Here is a 23,982-nt window from a genome sequence, read left to right as displayed (position 1 = left end):
AACCATCCAGAACCAATCCCTGTATAACGCCAAATAAAGTTCATTATCAATAATCTAACAGCATAAACCAAGAAAAAGAAAGTAAATGAGACAAATAAATGATCAAGCAATTTGAAGCACAAAGTTATGAACCCTGCCATATCAGAAAAATCCTAATAGAATGTAAGTTATGTGTGGTGCCAGAATCTAAGGTTTAACATGTGTGACAGTTACAGTTTTGGCTCGACATAATAAAATTCAAAACAGTTACAGTTTTGGCTCGACATAATTACCAGACAACCGCAGCAGTCTCAAGATTATGTATCATCATTAATAAAAAAAATTCTCATGCCATGCAGATTATGAGCCAGAATCTTACACTTTAATCCGATCGAGTGCTTTAACACAAAAGTTAAAGAAACAAAACCAAGTTGATAATCACTTGACAGTCTAATAAATTGGATTAATTCTCTGTGTTAGAGTATATATCATTAATTTCGGTATTGTATTAATCCTGTATTTGTTTTATTGTTTGTGCTCGTAAATTATATAGTTGTTAGTATTAGTTAGTTGCCGAATGTGTTAGCAGTGCAGTTGCGAGTTCGTTAGGCTATCCAACCAACTTTCTGTACTCTATTCAAATGGAGATAATCAGAAAATATTGTATGCATGTTCCGTGGTCTGTGTAGATAAGTGTTAATAAGTTTACCTGCCGAAAGCAGAAGAAAACGATTCCTTTGATGCACAGGAATTTCGCTAGAGATTTGTGAGGCGTCAATTCTTTAGCAAACAGAAATATTGAGAATGATGGCGAAGATCCAGCTCAACCAATTTGGACACTTGTCCATAAGTTGTTTTCAGCTTATTTCTATAGACTCTTTATGACAGCTTATGAAAACAACTCATAGTTTATATAAAATAGTTTGACTTTATTTAATATCTTTTGTTATAGAAATAACTTATACATAAGCACTTATACGATAAGTGTTTATGCTATTAGCACTTTATTAAGTTGTTTGTCCAAACACACCCTAAAATGTTGATTCACTAATATACTAATTCAACATCAAAGATAACTAATTCACTAAAATAGATTCTATTGATCGGGAATCTCAGTTCTCTTGGTTGAAGTGTGGTGGTGCGTCTGTTGCTTTTTGATGCCTTTTCTTATGTGCTTCGTAAGGTTGGGTGTTGGAACATGATGAGAATTTGGAGGGAACTTGATATTGAAATAAACACAAAGTGTTAGAAGCATGTATAGTGTGAATTGAAAAAAGACTCTTTGCGTCCCACATTGGTAAGATCACACTACTTGGTAGTGTTTATATACTACAAAGTGACAACCACGGGCGTGCCCTTGGGTTACCCACTTTTGTAAGAAAGGGAGACCGCACACCATGTCGAATATCACACACACGCGTTGCCGCTGCCGTCCTTGGGCAGTTGGGCTTGGGTCTTGGTGATATATCAATTTTTTAATAAGAAAAAGAAAAATTTTATTTTTCTTTAAGTGTGTGAGTTTTTATTTTTCGCACATGTTAATTGTGTGTGAAACCAAGTCTTCGAAGCTGTGTCAGCGCATATCCGTTGCTCAGTTAAAAGAAAAATCCGTTCCTACAAAACAAGTCACGTTTGTTTTGTTTTTTGAAATTCAACTGATTCCTACAATGTAGAAAATCAGTTGCCCACTATCTCAATTTCGGTATTATAAATAGCAGTCTCCTTTTCATTGTTATTCATCAGTTCACACAGTCTCTGAACAATTTTTTCCTTCTCTCTGCTTGCTTTCTTTCACGAATTTTTTTTCCTTTCTTTGTTGTTTCATCGAGTTGATACTCTTGTATCAATTATTGAATTGATTCATCGAATCAATATAGAAGGGTGTATTTCTGCCCGAATTCTACAGTGCAGTAGCAATTCAGTATTTAAATTTGTGAAGGTTGTTTTATCTGAAGACTTCACGGTTGATAGTCTACTCTGCACAATTTTAAGTAGTACCGTGAAACGTCTTAAAGAGAGCGTATTCACCCGCGACTCAGCCGATAATATTTTACAGCAGTAGCCTTTTTTCGAAATTTTTAAAATCAAAAACAACATTGGGTTTGAGCGGTGCGACTCCATTGAATTTGATTGGTGGCATCAAAGAGGTTTGCTTTGTGTATGTTTGGCTTACGTACAACGTTGAAATTGGTATGTGTTTGTGACGTTTCAATTTGGGCTTCAAATTAAAGGTGATTTTAAATTCTACCGAGAATTAGATTTGGCTTCCTTTTGTTATTGAAATTAGTATGTTGATTGTTTCACTCAAGTTGAATTATTTGAATGCTATAACTCTGCACTTGTGGCCGCATAAGATTCCGTGTTGGCATATGGATTAGTGGAGAAAGTATTTCAAGTTCAATTTGTTTTTTGGAAAAGCTGTAAGATCCACCGATTATTGATTCTTCCTAGTAATTTCTATCAATAGAGCTGATCAATATTTTTGGTTATATCAATCTCAATTTAAGACCCATTGTGCTTTCAAATCCATATCTGGCAAAAAACAATAACTTAGGAAATAGAAAAGCTATGGTTTTCTAATCGAGTAGATGCAAAAATGAAAATTGGAAACCGTTACAAAGGGGTTGGATTGTTAGATGCATGGTGACTGATTTTCTTTATTATTATTGTTAGGGTCTTGCTAACCAGTGCTCCCGGGGCACTAGTTAAGAAACCAACAGAATAAATAAAATAAAAGTTGTGCATGGAAAATATCAAAATATAGACTTTTGTTGTATTGACTACACAATTTCCAAGTAAAACTTTCTAAATTTGAATCCTTAACAAGTGCCCCTGGGGCACTATTTAGCATTTGTCTTATTGTTATAGTGATCGATAACATTTTTTGCCAATAAATCTTTGAAGTTAATGGTTTCCATATTATGAGGGGAGGCGAGAAACAAGAGTGGAAGAGAAGGAGACTCATAGCTACTAAAAGAATATACGAGAGTAATTAAATCTTAACCATATATTTTAATCCAATGGATATTAATTATTCCTCTTATCTCTCATTAAGAATACAAATATAGAAATATTTTCTCGAAACATGTGTATTATATCTTTTAAGCATTAAATTCGTTTATAATATTAAATACAAATTTCTAATTATAGAAACCTTAACATATGCCCTATATGCACATGTTAACAGCACCCATATATATATATATATATAGGGGTTTTCTAACTTAGACCCTAGTTAGGTCTAAGTTAGCAAGGTGCACCTTTTGAGTTGGACAAAAATACCCATTTTTTTTTTTTGAAACAATAGAGCAACTGGGACATGTATGTAATTTGCATCATAAAAATACCTTTTTTTTTTTTTTTGAAACAATAGAACAACTATTACATTTTTTAAATTTCTTCCAAATTTCGACCTCATTTTACGTGCGAATCGAACGCCGATTTCAAAAACTAATACCGGAAACCTTTGTAAAATTGAAAAACGATCAAAATCCTTATAAGGAACGTCGAGTTTCGTTGAGTATTGAGGGAGATCGAACCGGGTCAAAAACCGGGTCGCACGACCCGTTTCTGCATAAAACGGGTGGGAGGGACGATGAACAGTGCGCGTCGCCCACGCCCACTCTCACCGGCGGCGCGTGGGGGCGCGTGCGGCCTCAGGGAGGCTCTAGTTTTTTTTTATTTTTTCATAATAAAATAGTAGATAATATTCTGGAAATTTTGGTATATTGTATGAAATTTTTGGAGACCCGAAACTATTTTTATTTAATTAAATGAGTAAAAAGGTAATTAAAAATATTATAATTCCATAAAAAATTTCCAAAATTTTATGTAAAGTACTATGAATTATTTAGAACCCTCTTGTGTACCTCACTCTCCCTAGTTCAAGTCATGAAATTATTTTCACAAATTCCGCTGATTTTTTAAAACCATTTAACAAATAATAATAATAATTTCATAGATTTGTACTCTGAAACCAATTGTTTTTTTATTTGTTTCTAATAAAATATTAGATAATATTCTGGAACTTTTGGTATATTTTATGAAATTTTTTGAGACCTGAAACTATTTTTCGTTAATTAAATGAGATAAAACGGTAATTAAAAACTATTGTTTGCTTCTGAAACCATTTAGCTGGAAGAATGGTTTCAGAGAGTTATACTGTGAAACCATTCTAGCAGTAAAATGGTTTCAGAAGCAAACAATTAAAAATCAACTCCCCTGAAACCATTCTATCAGTGAAATGGTTTCAAAGTACAACGCTCTGAAACCATTGTACCAGCTAAATGGTTTCAGAATGGTTTCAGAAGCAAACAATTAAGAAATTACTCACTGAAATCATTCTACCAGTAAAATGGTTTCAGAGAGTTATACTGTGAAACCATTCTACCAGCTAAATGGTTTCACAGTATTATATAAAGATAATTAAAGGTAGTGAAAAATTGAGTTTTTTTTTTGTGTCCAAATCAAACGAACCAAGTCTCTATTTGTAGACAAAAAAAATTATGAATTTTGGTATAAAAATAAAAAAATAAAAAATTAATTTACAACGAAATAATTGAGTTTAAAGTATTAAATGAAAAAAAAAACACGCCAACCACCCAGCAGTTGACACGTGTCCTGCTTTTTTAAAATGAAAAGGGTATTTTTATGATGCAAATTACATACATGCCCCAGTTGCTCTATTGTTTCAAAAAAAAAAAAATGGTATTTTTGTCCAACTCAAAAGGTGCACCTTGCTAACTTAGACCTAACTAGGGTCTAAGTTAGAAAACCCCATATATATATATATATATATATATATATATATATATATATATATATATATATATATATATATATATATATATATATATATATAAAGGTTTGTCCTTCATTTTTTCAGTTTCCATCAACTTAGTATTTGGAAAGGTTTGGTGTTGGGTCCATGGTATTTAATCAAGTATTTGATACGTCAGGATTTTATTTCAAATTTAATTTATGAGGAGCAGAAATCTCTTCTTTTGATCACAACAAATACAAATCAAGTTTTAGTGTAACTGATTTCTTGTCAATTTTAAATTTTGGTCGCTTAAACATATAAATCATATTAGAAGTTTTCGGTTACCTAAGTCGGTTCAACATTATGTTTTTTCCTTGTTTTTTCTCCCTTACAATATTAATAACAAACAATAAAAAAATAAAAGAAAAAAACAAAGAAAACACATAATATTTATTTACCCAATTTTCCCAATTCGATATAAAGATAATCTACGTCTAGAGGAATCTCTCTATTCCACACATTGATATATATTAGGATTTTAATTTAAATTTAACGGATGAAATGCACAAATCTATCTTCCTTTTTGATAAAAATACAAATCGTTCGTAGGTGTAAACGGTTGTGTAAACTTTACACTAATGAGATTACATGGTGAGATTCTGCGTCAAATTTCCATTCCTTTTTAGTGTCGGTTGACTAGGATTTAACGTTCCTATTTAACTGTTGTTTTGGTATTTTAATACATTTTGTCAATTACTCTTATCTTTTTCAATGAAACTAATTAGTGTTATATATATATATATATATATATATATATATATATATATATATATATATATATATATATATATATATATATATATATATATATATATATATATATATATATATGGAAAAGACAGCAAAAAATGGCAAAAATGTAATAAAGCAGCGCATCCATCGTACCCACAATGAATCCTGGCGTGGCGCGATGAGAAGACGGTTAAATTGAAGAAAATCTGCAACAAATATTTTCCATCGCACCACGATGATGACTTCAAAAGCACGCAGAAAATCCCTAAGAAATCTTCCATCGTACCACGATAAGGCAAAAATACACGAAATCGTGACCACGATGGGTGCGATGGACGCGCAGAAAAAGCACAACCTAGCTGAAAAACTATAAATATAGTACTCTTCCTCCACTATTATTCATTCAAAAATCCCTCAACAACAGTGATATTCACTTTAGAGTTCGGAGAACTCTAAGGAGGAGGCAAGGAGGCCAAGGAACTTCAAGGCCAACAAGGTTCTTTTCTTTTTGTCTTTGTAATTTATTTTTCCTAGGTTAGGTGGAGTCGAGGAACTCCCTTACGAATGCTTGATTTTGTATTTTGTACAATTTGGGTATATATTCAATTGTGCTCTTATTGCAAACTCTTTTATTGTCCGGTTTTATATTTATTTTAATACTTATCACATTAGAATAAAATCTAAGGATCTAGTGGAAATCGCATAGGAAACGAAGCTAGTAATCCCGAACGAAGGACGATATGCTATGACCATTAAATTCAGTATATGATTAGAAAGAACGATGATTTCTACCTGAGGCAGAGTTAGGACTAGTTAGAGGCACACATAACGGCTTATGACACATGGAGCTACTAAGGTAATGATACCAACGTTTTTAACAAAAAAAGTGGAACCTGGGGCGATGATACTTAAATAGAGTAAGGGTAACCACTAACTAGGCTCTGAACAGTTTGTAATAGAAATAGGGAACGATATTGCTTCTGAACCTATTTTCAATAGTCTAATTCCTGATAGAGGGAAACAAGGGAATAACCACCAAGCAGGAGTAAGGAAGGGATCCGACCACACTTAACCACCCCGTGTGGTCTCACACACACCATTTATTTTTCTATCATTTAATTTCTGTCTTTAATTTCCTATCATTTACTATTACCCGCAAAGATACCTTTCAAACACCAAAGCGAACGCAAATCATTCCTAAGCGAAACTAGTAACTTTGGCACAATCGCTGTGGAGAATGATAAACTTATCACTTTATTACTTGGTACCGATTTTGTGCACTTGCAGAACCACAGTCAGTTACCAGAGACATTATTGAAATAGTCGGGGTTCGAACTCCGAATTTCATATTTCTCCATATTTAAATGTGTGAGTCTTGCCATTATTAATTTACTTAACCAAAAATAAATCAAGGTATAATAGGATTTAATTGAATTTTGTCTAAAAGTACCAGTAGATAATAATATAAGTTGGGTAGTATTTATTTATGGGTTAAATATATTTTTGGTCCCTATAGTTTCACAGAATTTTCGTTTTAGTCCCTGAAATTTGTTTTCACACTTTTTAGTCCTGAAGTTTCATTAGTCAATGGTTTTAGTCCCTGCTGTCCACATGGATTTTATGGAGGATGATGTGATCAGCGACGTGTATTTTTTATTTTTTTCTTCAATTTTTTTTTTATTTTTCAGTTTTCTATAAATGAAAGAATTTAGAAAAATAAATTTAGTTAATTAATAATTTAATTAAATTAAACCGAACGCGTTTTCGGTTTTGATTTCTGGGATTGAGAAGATTGGGAGGTTTATGGTACCATGAATTCTAGGTTCTGTTCTGCGTTAATCGCTTTTTGTTTTCTACTGGTTCTATTATGCGTTTATGGTCTTTTAACAATTTGTTTAATCTAATTTTTCTTTTTCTCAATTTAATTATTAATTAACTAAATTTTTTTTATTTATTTTTCTAAATTCTTTCCTTCATAGAAATTTGGTTATAACAAAACCAACTAATTAGAGAAGAAATTGCAAATAATTAGGAATTTTTTCCTTTTAATTGGGATTGGGGATGCCAAAAAAAACTGAAATTTTTTTAAAAAAAAATTTGAATTTTTTTTTTTAAAAAAAATTGATTGGTGACTTGGCAAAAAAAATAAAAAATACACGTCGTAGTGCCACGTCATCCTCCATTAAACCCATGTGGACAGCAAAGACTAAAACCATTGACTAATGAAACTTCAGGAACTAAAAAGTGTGACAACAAACTTTAGGGACTAAAACGAAAATTTTGTGAAACTATAGGGACAAAAAATATATTTAACCCTTTATTTATTTATTTTCACTATTTTTTTTTTACAAAATTTATTTTCACTACTTAACTATTACACTAATTATAATTGATAAAGTTATTTTAATAAGTAATTATCATTTTATATAGGCTTAAATGCAATTTTGATCCTCTATTTTCAATTTTTAGAAGTTTTAATCCCCTATTTTAAAAACCAATATTTTGATCCTCTATTTCAATTTTTCTTGAGTTTTGGTCCCCCACTCAATTTTAGAGTCAATTTTAATGATGTGTCAATGTTATTAATGATGTGGCACTACACATATGGCCAAACTATGATTGACGTGATTAAACTTTTCTTCTATTTCAATAACATATATTTTTTTAAAAAAATATTAAAAAAATATTTCAATAATATTTATTTTAATTTAATATACTATTATTTAAATAAGTAAAATATTTTTTATGAAAAGTATTATTGAAATAGCATAAAAGTTTAATGACATTTATATTGTTGGTGGTTATAACTTTATAAGCTACCTCCTTCCTCTCTTTTTCTCTCATCTTCTAACCCTAGCCGTCACCACTTCAAAATTATTTTTATTTCTCGTTATATTAAATAAATTAAATAAATGTGATTTTCACATATTTGTTTGTTTTTGTGTATTTTGTTGTTCCGTCTTTGTGCGGTGTTGTCCCGTCGTTGTGCGGTATATTTTGTCATATCGTCTTTGTGCGGTGTTCATTTGTTTCAGGTTGAAGGATTAGTTTCGATCAATTGCAAATCCATATTTCAATGTCGACTTTTGTGTTATCAACGCTACAGATCTGGAGACATGGGCATTCCAGACACTTCAATATAGTCATATTCGTAGGCTTATGTAATTCGCCGTTTTATGTTATTAACATGGATGATGTGAGTTTATTTGCATATTCAGCCCTTTTGTTTTTAGCGAATTTTAATTTGTATTGCATCGATATACTCTTTAAATTTGAATGGATGAATATCGTTTATTTTTAGTAAAAAAAAAAGTATATTGTTTTATCCAAGTGTGCAATGTCATGTTATTAATGTCTTTTATACATTATTAAAATCAACATTATTTTTTTGATAAATTAAGAACAATTAGACATTAAAGTTGGGACAGACATCCCAATTTTGTTGGCATCCCTATCCTTCCCCGTCCTCCACCTATACCTCATATTATTATTAAAATCAACATTATCAAATGTACCCAAAAAAAATAAATCAACATGATCAATCAGTTTTGAAAGAAAGACGCATAACGATATTTTTTATGAGACGGAGTTTAGACATTACTAATTGCATCCAGAACACTATACATCATAATTTTTCAGTTCAACGCCAACAACGTTGACGTCTCTAACTCAATAAATAAATTTCTCCCTGCTTCACTATTCAAGGAACATCAGCATTTACATTATCATTAATGTGGGTGCCCAAGTAGCAGTGTTCTTTTTGTTTAGTATGTTATTTTTATGTGGTTGGAGTTTGAATTGGTTTAGTTCTCTTTGAGAGCTTTCTTTGGGGTGGGTGTGGATAGGAGAGATAGGTCACAGTGGTTGTTAGAATGTTGGAAATTGTTATGTGGTCTATTTAGAACTCTCGTAATGACATTATTTTTTTTGCACGGGAAAATCTCATATGTTGAATCTTTGGTTAATAGGGTGAAACAAGTGGATGTTAGAGAAAGTGTGACACTTGATTGGTTTATATTTTATTAGTTTATGATATTTGCATATTTTCGATTGTTAAATGGGTATGATTCTATTTTCCTTAAACGTTAGTTTATGGTATTTGCAAGCTAGTTTCTTCACTAATGTGGATTTGTACAAAATTATAGTTATTGTTAGGAGCCCCAATGATGTTAGTTTTACAGTTTAATTGTGTGTATATGTGTGGCTTAGATTGTTGCTTGGGCCTTAAGTTAGACTGGCCTGCGCGCGCGTGCCTGGCTTGATGGCTTGCGAGCCTGTCTGCTGGCCTGCGTGCCTAGCTTGTGTCTAAGCCTGTTTGTATGTTGTGACATTGCCTATATAAGGCTTGTATTGTTGTTAGTGATCAATGAGAAGTACGAATTTATTTCAACAATTGGTATCAGTATACCTTTTGAAACGATCTAAACCCATCTTTGTATAATAACCGAAGTTAGTTACACAAAGAACCAAAGTTAGTTACACGCAAAAACCATAATCTGTTTCAAGAAACTTCTGATTCAAGCTTACATGGCTGAATCAAGCAACTATATGCAACCTTCTATACCAAGATTCGATGGCTTCTATGATCATTGGGCCATGCTTATGGAAAATTTGCTGCGTTCTAAAGAGTATTGGGATTTGATCGAGAATGGCGTGATTGTAGCACCTGCAAACGCAACACAGGAGCAATTGAAGTCTGCAGAAGAGAGTAGATTGAAAGATCTGAAAGCAAAGAACTATCTTTTTCAAGCAATTGATTGAACAATTCTTGAAACCATTCTTTCTAGGGATACAACCAAAGAAATTTGGGATTCTATGCGATTGAAGTATCAAGGATCGACCAAAGTTAAAAGAGCACAGTTGCAGGCACTGAGGAAAGAATATAAATCTCTGAATATGAAGATTGGAGAGTCAATTGATGATTACTTTTCACGCACTCTCACCATTGTTAACAAGATGAAGATGCATGGTGAAGCTATGACTCAAGGTACAGTAGAGAAATCTCACAATAGTGTTCAAGAATGACACTTGTAAAGTGTACCATGAAGAAAATGGATTGATTATGTTCACTCATATGTCAATGAATAGAATGTACATAATCAAAGCACCAGTATTGATTCCAAATTGCTTCAAAGCAGCATAAAGTAATGATGCTCAACTCTGGCATCAAAGATATGGACACTTGAGCTTCAAAGGGATCAACATCTTGGCTCAGAAGAAGATGGTACAAGGTCTGCCATATGTGAAGGAACCTGAACAAAAGTGTGTCAGCTGCATGAAGGGAAAGCAACAGAGATACTCAATGCCAAAGAAAAGTCTCTGGAGAGCTAGTGAAAAATTGCAGTTAGTACAATCTAACATCTGTGACCCTATCAATCCTGAATCTAATGGCAAGAAAAGATACTTTATCACCTTCATTGATGATCTAAGCAGAAAAACATGGATATACTTCTTGAGTGAAAAATTTGAAGCATTCATTGCCTTCCAGAAGTTCAAGGCTATGGTGGAAAATGAAACTAAGCTCAAGATACAGTGTTTAAGAACTGACAGAGGAGGTGAATATACATCTACTGCATTCAATGAATATTGTGATGTTCAAGGAATCAAAAGACAACTTATAGCTGCTTACACACCTCAATAGAATGGGGTCTTTAAGAGGAAGAATAGAACCATTATGAATATGGTAAGGAGCATGTTGAAAGATAAGAATGTGCCAAAGAGTTTTTGGCCTGAAGCAGTCAACTGGACAGTGCATATACTCAATAGATGTCCTACTTTTGTAGTAAAGGATGCCACACCAGAAGAGGCCTGGAGTGGAATTAAACCATCAGTAAGCCATTTCAAAGTTTTTGGATCTATTGCTTATGTTCATGTGCCTGATAATCTAAGAAAGAAACTTGATGACAAAAGCATAGTATGCATCTACTTGGGAATAAGTGATGAATCCAAGGCTTATAAGCTATATGATCCTATGAAAAGGAAGATAGTGGTGAGCAAAGATGTAAAATTTGATGAAACAAAACAATGGAATTGGGAAAGTAATGAAATTGAAACAGTCAAGGGAAGAGAAGTGATCCCTGACACAGATGCTTGCTCAACAAGTAAACATAGTGAAGAAGCAAATGAGGGTTATGATGATCACAGTGAGTCAATGAATGTAAATGAAGCACATGATGATGTGGCTGATCAAATAGTCCTTGATTCAGAAGACAGTGATGAAGAAGATAACCCTCCATTAGATAAAAGAGTTTCAAAAAGACTAGGATACCTTGATGATTTTGTCACGGATGAAGCTGAGATGCACAACCTTGCTATCTTCACACCAAGCACTGATCCCACCACTTATAAAGAGGCATGTAAACATGATACTTGGAGAAAGGCCATGGATGCTGAAATTGAAGCTATTGAAAGCAATAATACTTGGGAACTGACTACATTACCAGCTGGTGCAAAGAAAATTGGGGTAAAATGGATATACAAAACCAAGTACAATGAACAGGGCAAAATTGAAAAATACAAAGCAAGATTGGTGGCAAAAGGCTACTCTCAGCAACAGGGCATAGACTACAATGAAGTGTTTGCACCTGTTGCAAGGTGGGACACTATCAAAACAATTCTGGCTATAGCTGCCTTGAAAGACTGGTATGTGTTTCAACTTGATGTAAAAAGTGCATTTCTACATGGAGAACTCAATGAGGAAGTATATGTAGACCAGCCTCTAGGGTATCAAAAGAAAAACAAAGAATTGGTGTACAAGTTAAAGAAGTCATTGTATGGTTTGAGACAGGCACCAAGAGCTTGGTACAACAAGATAGAAGCTTACTTTAATCATGAAGGATTTGAAAAATGTCCTCATGAGCATACCCTATTTGTCAAAAGTGAAACAGATGGAAGAATCATAGTAGTAAGTCTCTATGTTGGTGACTTGATCTTCACAGGCAATGATCAAAAATTGTTTGCTGATTTCAAGAGCTCTATGGAAAGAAATTTTGCAATGACTGATTTGGGTAAAATGAGATACTTCCTTGGCGTGGAAGTAAAGCAAGATGGTAATGGAATATTTTTGTATCAACAAAAATATGCAGTTGAAATCTTCAGAGATTTGGAATGTATGATTGTAACAGTGTAAGCAACCCTATTGTGCCTGGAAGTAAATTGCAGAAAGATGAAACAGGACAAGCCAGCAATGCAACAATCTATAAGCAAATGGTAGGTTGTCTGATGTATTTGCTTGCCACCAGGCTTGATCTTGCATTTTCTGTGTGCTTAGTAGCAAGATATATGGAAAGACCTACTGAGATTCATATGGCTGCTGTGAAAAGAATACTCAGATATTTGAAAGGAACTGCTAACTATGGTCTATGGTATGAAAGAGGCAAAGGAGAAGAGTTGGTTGGTTGGTCTGACTCTGATTATGCTGGTGATGATGATGACAGAAGAAGCACATCTGGCTATGTGTTTATGATTAGTACCAAGGCAGTTTCATGGTCATCTAAGAAGCAACCATTTGTAACATTGTCCACCACTGAAGCTGAATTCATTGCTGCAGCTAGTAGTGCCTGTCAAGGAATTTGGTTGTCTAGAATTCCGACTCAAATTGCAAAATGCCTATAAATAATATGATAAATTTAAAGTTACCGAAATGTCAATGTTTTCGGATCTGCAACACTGATACTCAAATCATTGATTGAATTTGCAATTGATTGAAGACGACAAACACAAACGCCGCAATCGGACGGCGAAATCACAAATACAAAAGAAAACAACTAAAAGACAATGTGAAAATCACTTATTTAAATTAAAAACAAGAGAAAAAAATATGCAAAGGAGTGATTTTAGGCCAAAAATGACTAAAAACCACCCTAACCGATAGAGGAAGAAGAGAACTCAAAGAAAAATAAAATTCGACAAAAGTGTGTTGAGAGAGAGGAGTGTTTGATTATATGCACTTTATAGGAGATTGTGACTAAAGACGGATTTTATTTTATTTTTTTACCGGCAAAATATAATATTATATGTTTGTGACCAAGAAAAAATATAGAGTACATATAAATACTACCAAAAGTACACATAACTAGAAGAAAAATGTTATTTCAACATAAATTTTCCAACAAAATTACTAACAAAAACACAAACAGTTGAAAAAAAAAAAAAAAAACACACCTAAAATACACCAGGAACAATTCATAGAAATTTAATTCTTGAATCAAATGAATCTTTTGCTAACTGTGACCTTAAATCCATGTTTCATGCGAAAGAACTATAGAAACTGTTGGAGTAATAGATTGACCTTCCACAACACTGTAGTTGCAACCATTTTCATTTGAAGAAAGTTTATATCTTTACCAATACAACTTCTAGGACCTGCATTGAATGCAATGAACTTATAAGATGGTACTTTTATAATTTGTCCTCTATTTGATATCCATCTTTCAGGCTTAAATTTCAAACAATCTGCGCCCCATATTTTTTCCATCCTTCCCATTGCATACAAAGAATATATTCAGGGGCGTCTCCGAGTTTTAGGAGGCTCTGTGCAAAATATAAAAGTGGCCCCTTAATAAAAAAAAATTAAAAAAATTATCGATTTAAATTGCATATAATATAAAAAAAATATTCTTGTAAACATATAAATTATCAATATTAAATCTTACATTAAATTAAATGAAACAAGAAATACAAAATAATTATCTTTGAATATAACGTCAAAAAGGAACATCATAATCTAAGATTAAATTTTATGCAAAGATTAAAATGACTAGAACTATATTTACGAGTATAGATAACTAATACTCCCTCCGGTCCTTATTATAAGGAACAATTTGGAAAAAACACACATACCAAGAAACCTTATCTTTCTTAATAAAAATTCTAAAATTTTACAATCTATTCCAAAACTAACCTTGGTGTATTAATTTATCCTTAGGGAATATATCACTCTAATTAATGCATAACTTTGGAATGGATACAATTTAATAAGGGTAAAAATGGAATTGTAAGAATAAATTTAATGATTGTTTCTTATAAAAATGACCAAATTTTTTTTCCAAATTGTTCCTTATAAAAAGGACCGGAGGGAGTATATTGATACTCATGATATTTATGAACATTAACAATATATAACTATTATTTTAGGGCCTAAAAATTAATCTATTAATATATATCTGATATTTTATAGGTATAAATAATATATAAGTAATATTATAGGACCTCAAAATTTTGAGTTGAGGCCCTCAAAATTTTGAGGCCCTATGCCGTCGCACACCTCGCACATGCATGCGAGCCTCCTCTGAATATATTAACTTTGTATTTGGACTTACATGATCTCCACTAGGTAGTATATCCTCTTTGATTGCACATTTGTGTTGAAATGCTAAAGGAGGATAAAGCCTTAAGGCTTCACTTATAGCTCCATAAAGGTAAACTAGCTTTTCATGCACTTCCACACTTAAATTCGTGACAAAATTCTCGTCTTGTGTTAAACAATTATCTTTGATCTCTTGAATAATTTTACCTTCTACAATAGGATGTGTTGAAACAAGCCAAAAGACCAGAACTCGTTGTTCCATTTCCGGCAGTCAAGAGATTTGGTGTTGTGTCTCTTGTTTTTTATTTTGAAAATTTTTCGAAAAAGCTACTACTTAAAATATATGGGTAAAATTAATGTTTTTGAGCACTTATCACGAAATGTGTTTTTTCATAATATATTTATTTATGGGGGACATGAAGGGTGCAGACGTTGGGGTTGAGTAAAAAAAACATTGTCACCAACTTCATAAAGTGCGAACGGAATTTGCTACCTAAATAACGAGAGGTATTTTAGTCATTTTAGTCATCTCGACCTAATATAGATCCCAGTTGATATTTTTTTTTTTTTTGGGAACAGGCCAAAATAATTTTCTTAAGTAGGCATAAGTCATTTGTCAACACACAGCAAATCAACTCCAAAACAATAACCATCTCTACACATGGTTACAGACAAAAACAGCAAAACAGTTTTATCACTTTTATCACTATGACCCAGTTGATATTAATTATATCTAATACATTAATTGATGCACGCATTTGTATTTATTTTATTACAATTGATCGAGTATTTATACGCATGCATACTCTTCATCATGATATCATACAACACAGACCAAATTTGAATTACATCCACTTTTTTTCTAACTACAATAACCATGTTTGAGTATATTACATTATTTGTAGCCATTTTTTTCATGATATTCTACAATATTTGGAAACGCGACAAAAATAATGTAATTATAACAAATTGGCCAATAATTGGCATGCTACCATCAGTATTGCATAATCAATCCAATATTCATGATTATGCAACCTTTATTTTGAAACATTATGGTGGCACTTTTGTGTTCAAAGGACCTTGGTTCACAAACATTGCCAACTTTATCCTCACTAGTGATCCCATGAATGTGCACCACATCACTAGCAAGAATTTCACCAACTATGGGAAAGGGTCTGATTTCCATGAGATTTTTGAAGTTTTTGGTCTTGGTATTTTCAATTTGGATACCAATGAGTGGAAACAAGAGAGGACACTACTTCAATCATTGCTCAAAAGGAATAGTTTCAAGATATTCCTTGAACAAAACATTCAAAAGAAGCTAGAGAATTGCCTATTACCATTTCTTGATTATGCATCCAAAGGTGAACAAATACTTGATCTACAAGATATTCTTGAGAGGTTCACTTTCGATATTGCATTCACTTCTTTATTTGGATTTGATTCTAATATCCTTCCTAACAATCTCAATGAGCTCGAAGATATTGCTTATGTAAAAGCTATTTCTGTGCTTGAGGATATGATATTGTTGAGGCATCTCATTCCAAATTGTATTTGGAAGTTACAAAAATGGCTAAAAATTGGTCAAGAGAAGAAAGGAATGGTAGCTCAAGAAAAGCTTTATGAATTCTTGAACAACCGTATAGCTTATTATAAAGGCGATGAAGAGAAAAGAAGATTGAGAAGCAGTGAAGATGTGGATGAATCAAATTCTTGCTTGCTAAAAGAACTAATGAATGAAGGAATATTGGAAAAAGGGGAAATGGTTGAGACATACATTAGAGACACTGCAATCAATCTTTTGCTCGCAGGAAACGGATCAGTTAGTTCAAGTCTCAATTGGTTCTTTTGGCTTGTTTTGACTCATCCTATTGAAGAAGCTAAAATTATTCAAGAGATCAAAGATAATTGTTTAACACAAGAGGAGAAATTGATCGCAAATTTAAGTGTAGAAGAGCTTGATAAGCTAGTTTACCTTCATGGAGCTATTTGTGAAGCCTTAAGGCTTTATCCTCCTATAGCATTTGAACACAAGTGTGCAATTAAATATGATATACTACCTAGCGGAAATCATGTTAGTCCAAATACAAAGTTAATATATTCTTTGTATGCAATGGGAAGGATGGAACAAATATGGGGTGACGATTGTTTGGAATTTAAGCCAGAAAGATGGATATCAGACAGAGAACAAATTAAGCATGTACCATCTTACAAGTTCATAGCATTTAATGCAGGTCCTAGAAAGTGTATAGGGAAAGATATGAGCTTTGTTCAAATGAAAATGGTTGCAGTTGCATTGTTATTGAAGTTCAAGATACAAGTGGTGGAAGGTCACTCTATAACTCCAAGGGATTCTATTGTTATTCGTATGAAACATGGATTTAAGGTCAAAGTCAGTAAAAGATGCGTTTGATTAAAGAATTAATGTCTCTGTTTGTTCTAGTTAAATAACGTTCTGGTCAGATTATACTATTTTTCTAGTTGTGTTTGTTATTATCAAATGGATGTATATCCCTGAATGCATGTTAGGAATTGTGACTTTGTGAGATGTGAAATAAATACGCAATTGTGACTTCGTAAGTAGATTGTTTCATGTGTTAACTATTTTCTGGGGTAAATTACAACAACCTCCCCTTCCCCTAAGTTTGATCTAAATGCAACTAACCTCCCCTCTATTTTCACAAGCATTGTAAACCTCCCCTCTAGTTATACTCCAGTCAAATTGCCGTTAAAAAAGAGAAACTTTTTGTTTTCTCTTTCATAATACACTCTAAAAACTGAAACCCTTCCATTCTCTCAAGAAATTATCTTCCTACTGTTGTACTTGCTCGTTCTCGTCCGTTTTTGCACCACCGTTCTTGTTGTTCTCATCGAGGTTTACGTTGTTGTTGTTGTTCTTGTCATTCGTTTCAACCAGATTAATTGCTCCAGCCCAACCTCATCTCATCCCTTTAATTCTCACGAAGCTCCAATTAAAGCATGTACTACTTAATGGAAAAGTTGCAACCTGTACTAAATTATGAAACAAATTGTGATTGTCAGCAAAAGAAAACCATTTGATTGAGTATTTCTGACATTCTTATTGATTCATTTGCAATTTTATTATCACAATAACAATTGCTTCCTAAAGGCAACAAAAGTCTCGTGTTTCCAAATCTTAGTGTAGTTATATTATTAGAGGTGCAACGTACATTGATTTGCAGCTGCTGGTTGAGATTGAAATTCTGTGTTTTTTTCTTCGGCTTTTGTTATATAACGGAGAATCTAACGGTGTTAACCAAAAAGGGAGTTGTGTGTCTATTTAATAAAAACTAAAGGAAGGTTAGTGTATGTTTTAAAATTAGAGGAAGTGTTTGTGTTATTTAAAGTAACCTCTCGGGAGAGGTTAGTGTAATTTCCCCTATTTTCTAACTCACCCTTTGTCTTTCACGATATTTGTCGTATTTGATTGAGTTTTTGTTTATGAATTGATGGTGATAGGTTGTGTTATTCACTTAAACTTTGAGAGATTCTTGCCCTCAATGGTTTATAACTATATAATTGGGATTTGAGTATGGGCATGCAGTCAGCAAATTTGGCCTTAAAATTTACTTATGAAATCTGGTCTTAAAATTTGGATTGTCTGATCTATGATCAGACGATCTATATGTGGCCGACTGCACATCGAACCCCAATCCATATAATTGTCATCCATTAGACCGTTAACATATAGTGGAAACCAAAATCCTAGACACGAAAACAGCCATAAGGATAGTTCAGCCGCTCATCTTTGCTTTCTCTTTAGTTGTCTCTATAGATTTCTAAAAGTTACACTTCATGATCTATTTTAATATTAGACGTATATACTATAATGTGTATATGTATACATACTATAATAGACTTTCTAAAAGGCTTTTTTTTTTTTTTAACATGGCCGACCCCTTTCTTAAGGGATCATGGCACTGCCATGTCACACTCATCTTTACTCCTCTTTCTAGTAGAGTTTTTGTCTTTCGTGAAAATCAAACCACCACGTACCTTGGAGTTCAAGTACGTGTTCAATGTATTCCCATTACCAATTGGTTTTGATGGATAATTTTCGCAAGTGAACGAAATACCACGTAGTAATAAAATATCGATCCACAGGGATTGTGTGATTAAACTAGTCTAATAGAGTTTATAAACATTATGCAAGAAATACACATAAATTTGGGGGTATGTTGAGTGATGAATTGTTAGAAAACGTGCTTTGTAATAAGTGGAAAAGCGAGGTAGAATCATCGGAATCACCTAGTCTATAGCTAAATCACATGCAATCTACCTTATCATACGAATTTACTCAAGTGTTCACAACTGGATCAACAAATTAGTGAATCGCAATCTCTTGTCAAAATCCACTCTATTCGTTGTCGATACTCCCCCGATCTCTCGGGCGGAAGCTACCTACGACGAATGATATGAAAGCGCGTCGATCGTTCGCTACACTCTATGTTTCAATCTCTCGACCGGAAACACTCGAGTGCTCAATGCAATTCAGTTCAGACATTAAATCAATATTCTCATACGTGACTTAACTCAAAATCATTACAACACTAATGAAGGATCATAAAGCATTAAGAGAAGAATTGCATTAAGTAAACACTGTTAACAGAGTAAATCCTTACAATTAAGCAGATTACATGAGATTCAACTACATCCTAAGCTATCCTAGATCCTACCTCCACAAGGAATTTAGCTCCTCATGTTGCTTCGATCGCGTCCTAGCTTCAACGTCATGGCTTGAGATCCCATGCTATTGAGGAGCTTGAAGCTATCCTATGAAGGTCTGGATCTAACTGTGTAAGCTCCAAAACCAGATAGTAGATGAAATGTAGCAGATTTTCCAACCTCTTTTACAGAAAATGCAGAATCCTTATATAATAATCGCAACCACGCCGCGCGCCAGATCTATCACGCCGCGCGTGGTTGCAAATCCTTCAACTACGCCGCGCGTGTAACGGTATCACGCGGCGCGTGATCAAATCTGAGGTCTCTGATCTTCAACTCTGCAATCTTCACGCCACGCGTGATAGCTCCACGCCCCCGACGCAGTTGTCTTTCCTTTCATCACGCCGCGCGTGGTCAGTGCTACGCCGCGCGTGATCAAGTCAGAGAGCAATCCAATTCTGATCAAAGCTTCACGCCGCGCGTGGTCAGGCATCACGCCGCGCGTGATCATGGTGAAAAACTTGGCTCCCTGTGATCTCCATCACGCAGCGCGTGATGGGCTACGCCTCCAGCGTAGTGAAAATCAGCAATTTCCTGCAATTTTTCCTGTTTTCTTGCAAAACAAGTAATCATGCTTATGAATAGATTTCTCTTACATTTATTGCTTAAAACCTACTAAAATGCATTTAATGTTGCTAAAATAGGCATGGATTAGAGAGTGTGACGATCCGTCATCACAACCCCAAACTTAAACCTTTCCTTGTCCTCAAGGAAACAACTTTTACCTCAAGCTTTTGTGTCAAGACTTTGGCAATTTCCTTAGATTCATTCGAATCATACATACGTGAGAATCACCTGATGATTAATGATCCACCTGCAAACAATGCTCAATTGCACAATCGTTCCCGCAAGGCATTTTCAAGTAATTCACACTTTTCAACCAAGGCTCTATGATTCCATCACACTACTCACATACACTCTTCAATTTTGGTAATTCACTCAAATCAACACATCAATGCAAGTCAACAATAATTTTGCAAGTAGTCTAAGAATTCATTCGGTTCACTTTGTGCACACACTTTAGAGGTCTTTTACGGTTATAACGTGGCTTGGCTAGGGTGGATGGTGACATTTTGGGATAAGTAGTAGAAAAACTTGGAGTTAGATCCCCCTAAGGTCAAAGATTTTCATACACCAAACCCCTTCTTCTTTTGAACTATAGTGGACTAGAGAACTTTTTCAATTCATCAAATAAAGTTTTGTAATTCTTTTGAAATCAAGGCTATCACTTCTTTTCAATATTTCTTTTCTCTTTTCCATTTTCATGTCTTTTTTTCATTTTTCTCTTTTTCATACTTTTCTTCTAACTTTCTCTTGACTAAAACCTTGCAAATTTTTTGAAATTTTTCAATCAAAACTTTGTATAAGTTCTCTAGTACCCTCACCCCAAACTTTTTTTGTTGCTAATTCCAAAGAGCAACCCCAAACTTAGTGGTGAGCACTGCGCATCAACCACTAATTAGGTGCCTAACCTCCAAGAAAGTCATTCCTTTTTTACATCAAAAATTTCTTAAGGTTGTGCAAAATAACATTTTCTTTTTCAGCTCAAATTGGTTAAGCAAAGGATAATTCTATGTAAGGTTGGATAGAAAAGCTCAAAGGTACCAAGGAACATGCCTTGTGTGTGCAACAAAAGTACCAATCAAATAAAAAGACGACAAGCAAAATCGAGAGACAATACATGAGTGGATATCACACATAGAAGAATGAGAAGTGTTTGGCTCAATACCTCACGGTTGGGTCGAATCAAAGAGCCGGTCAAAAAGTGTGCATTCCCTTCCTTTGCCTCTTGATCACATGAGTGCAACAAGCTATTGCACTGCAAGTTTCACACATCACACACGGAGAAAATCATGCAATTGATACTCGAGTAAATAGAAAGAACATGCCAAGATATCGAAACAAATTCCAAAGGTAAAAGAAATTCCACAATCAAACATAAAAAGATTCAAATTCAGAGTTTAAAGTACATTCATCCAGCCAATTCAAAGGAACATCAAACAATTATTCATAAAGTAGCATAGGAGTGAAAGGGAAGAAAGGACCGTAAACTCATGGGTTGCCTCCCATGAAGCGCTTCTTTCTCGTCATTAGCTTGACGCTTCATCATCACAAGTTAGGGAGGATACTTCAACTTTGATTCAACCCGGCTCCTCTTGTTCTCTTCATTCAAAGGAGCAATATTAATATCAATAAGTAATGATTTCACACTTCCCGAATCACTCTTGAGATCTTCCCCTTTGGTCTTCAAATTGGTTCTTTCATTCTTACTAGACCGTGATGGAGATTCCTTAGAGTCTTTCTTCACCGAAGCTTTCAATGTTGAAGTGGAAGACTTTTGAGGATTAACAACCGGATTGGGCTCTTCTTCTTTGGCCACCTTGTACAAACAATAGATAGGAACCACACCATCCAAGTCCCATCCTAGGTCGTCATTCACTTTCTCCGCTTCTTTTAACAAGTCATTCTCTTCTAGTGGAGTGAGCAAATCACTTATGATCATGGGTTTCCTAGAGTCGCCACCCAAAAACACATACTTCCATTTAGGAGGAAGTTCTTTCAATTCCGGTGGCTTTTTTATCGCCTTTGGCTCTTTCTCCTCTTCTAGGGGGTTATCCAAGTTTTGAAGAAAAATTTCAATCTCATGATCCCACTCTTCTTCTTTCCCATCTTTTACCACTTCCTCTAGCACTTCCACTTTGAAACATTCGGATACCAATCCACAAAATTCAAGGTCTTGGTTCTTGACCCTCTTCATCCTAGGATAAGGCACTCTAGCATATGGTGAAGGAATTTGAAACTTATGGTCTTTCACAAGAGGTTTCTTGCCTTTCTTGGCACTAGACTCATTCTCCACTCTCTTTTCAACTTCACCCTCATAAGCTTTTTCTTCCTTATTTTTTTCTTCTTTCTTATTTTCTCTTCTATTTTCAACTACACCATCCATCATCTTTTCAACTACACCATTTTTACTCTCATCCTTCTTAGGATTCTCCACTACTTTTTGTGATGAAACTTCTCTACTCCTCAAATTAATGGAATTACAACTTTCATTACGAGGATTCGTGGTGCTTCCACAAAAACCACTTTGAGTTTGTAGAGAAGAGACTTGCCTTGCTAATTGACTCATTTGGTTTTCAAGATTTTTGATGGAGGCTTTATGACGTTCGCTTGACACTTCTTGGTTTGCCTTCATCACCTCAAAATTGTCTTGAGTCATCTTCATGGCTAAGATAAGAGTATCTTCAAAAGATTCAAGGTGGTCTTCAAAATGTTGATCTTGAGGAAATGCTTGATTCGGATTAGCTCCATAAGAATTATTTTGAAAGGTTGCTTGCACCATATATTTGGCTTCTAGTTGTTTGGTAATGATTTGTAGAAACACATTATTGAACTTGCAACTAGTTAAAAGTGCCTCTTGATTGTATGATTCAAACATGTCTTCCTTCCGCTTTACGATTTGCTCGTGCTGCTTTCTCAATTGCAGGATCGAAATCCAGCTCAATTGGACCTGTTCTCCGCATGCACAAGGAAACACACAAGTAGAACGCTCTCGACAGAAAAATGTAAAAACAGAAAAATCAAAGAAAACACAGAAAATATAAACACTATTGCCTTGTCGAATCAATCACAATCCCCGGCAACGGCGCCAAAAACTTGATGGATAATTTTCGCAAGTGAACGAAATACCACGTAGTAATAAAATATCGATCCACAGGGATTGTGTGATTAAACTAGTCTAATAGTGTTTATAAACATTATGCAAGAAATACACATAAATTTGGGGGTATGTTGAGTGATGAATTGTTAGAAAACGTGCTTTGTAATAAGTGGAAAAGCGAGGTAGAATCATCGGAATCACCTAGTCTATAGCTAAATCACATGCAATCTACCTTATCATACGAATTTACTCAAGTGTTCACAACTAGATCAACAAATTAGTGAATCGCAATCTCTTGTCAAAATCCACTCTATTCGTTGTCGATACTCCCCCGATCTCTCGGGCGGAAGCTACCTACGACGAATGATATGAAAGCGCGTCGATCGTTCGCTACACTCTATGTTTCAATCTCTCGACCGGAAACACTCTAGTGCTCAATGCAATTCAGTTCAGACATTAAATCAATATTCTCATACGTGACTTAACTCAAAATCATTACAACACTAATGAAGGATCATAAAGCATTAAGAGAAGAATTGCATTAAGTAAACACTGTTAATAGAGTAAATCCTTACAATTAAGCAGATTACATGAGATTCAACTACATCCTAAGCTATCCTAGATCCTACCTCCACAAGGAATTTAGCTCCTCATGTTGCTTCGATCGCGTCCTAGCTTCAACGTCATGGCTTGAGATCCCATGCTATTGAGGAGCTTGAAGCTATCCTATGAAGG

The 23,982-nt window shown here is 34.2% G+C and overlaps 1 protein-coding gene across 1 annotated transcript; it reads left to right on the top strand.

Annotated features, from left to right (window-relative positions):
* Window positions 1–15,650: 15,650 nt before the first annotated feature.
* LOC123899145 (alkane hydroxylase MAH1-like) lies at window positions 15,651–17,420 on the top strand. Its single transcript, XM_045950210.1, has one exon. It carries the CDS (start codon window positions 15,718–15,720, stop codon window positions 17,251–17,253), a length of 1,536 nt encoding a protein of 511 aa, XP_045806166.1. The 5' UTR covers window positions 15,651–15,717; the 3' UTR covers window positions 17,254–17,420.
* The last annotated feature ends 6,562 nt before the right edge of the window (window positions 17,421–23,982 follow it).

The sequence above is a fragment of the Trifolium pratense genome, linkage group LG1 (genome assembly GCF_020283565.1).
Source record: "Trifolium pratense cultivar HEN17-A07 linkage group LG1, ARS_RC_1.1, whole genome shotgun sequence".
Classification (NCBI taxonomy): domain Eukaryota; kingdom Viridiplantae; phylum Streptophyta; class Magnoliopsida; order Fabales; family Fabaceae; genus Trifolium; species Trifolium pratense.
The sequence above is the reverse complement of the archived record's forward strand: the minus strand, read 5'-3'. Positions and strand labels throughout refer to the sequence as shown.

Coding starts and splice junctions, on each gene's coding strand:
- LOC123899145 (XM_045950210.1), top strand. CDS start 15,718: ATGTTTGAGTATATTACATTATTTGTAGCCATTTTTTTCATGATATTC.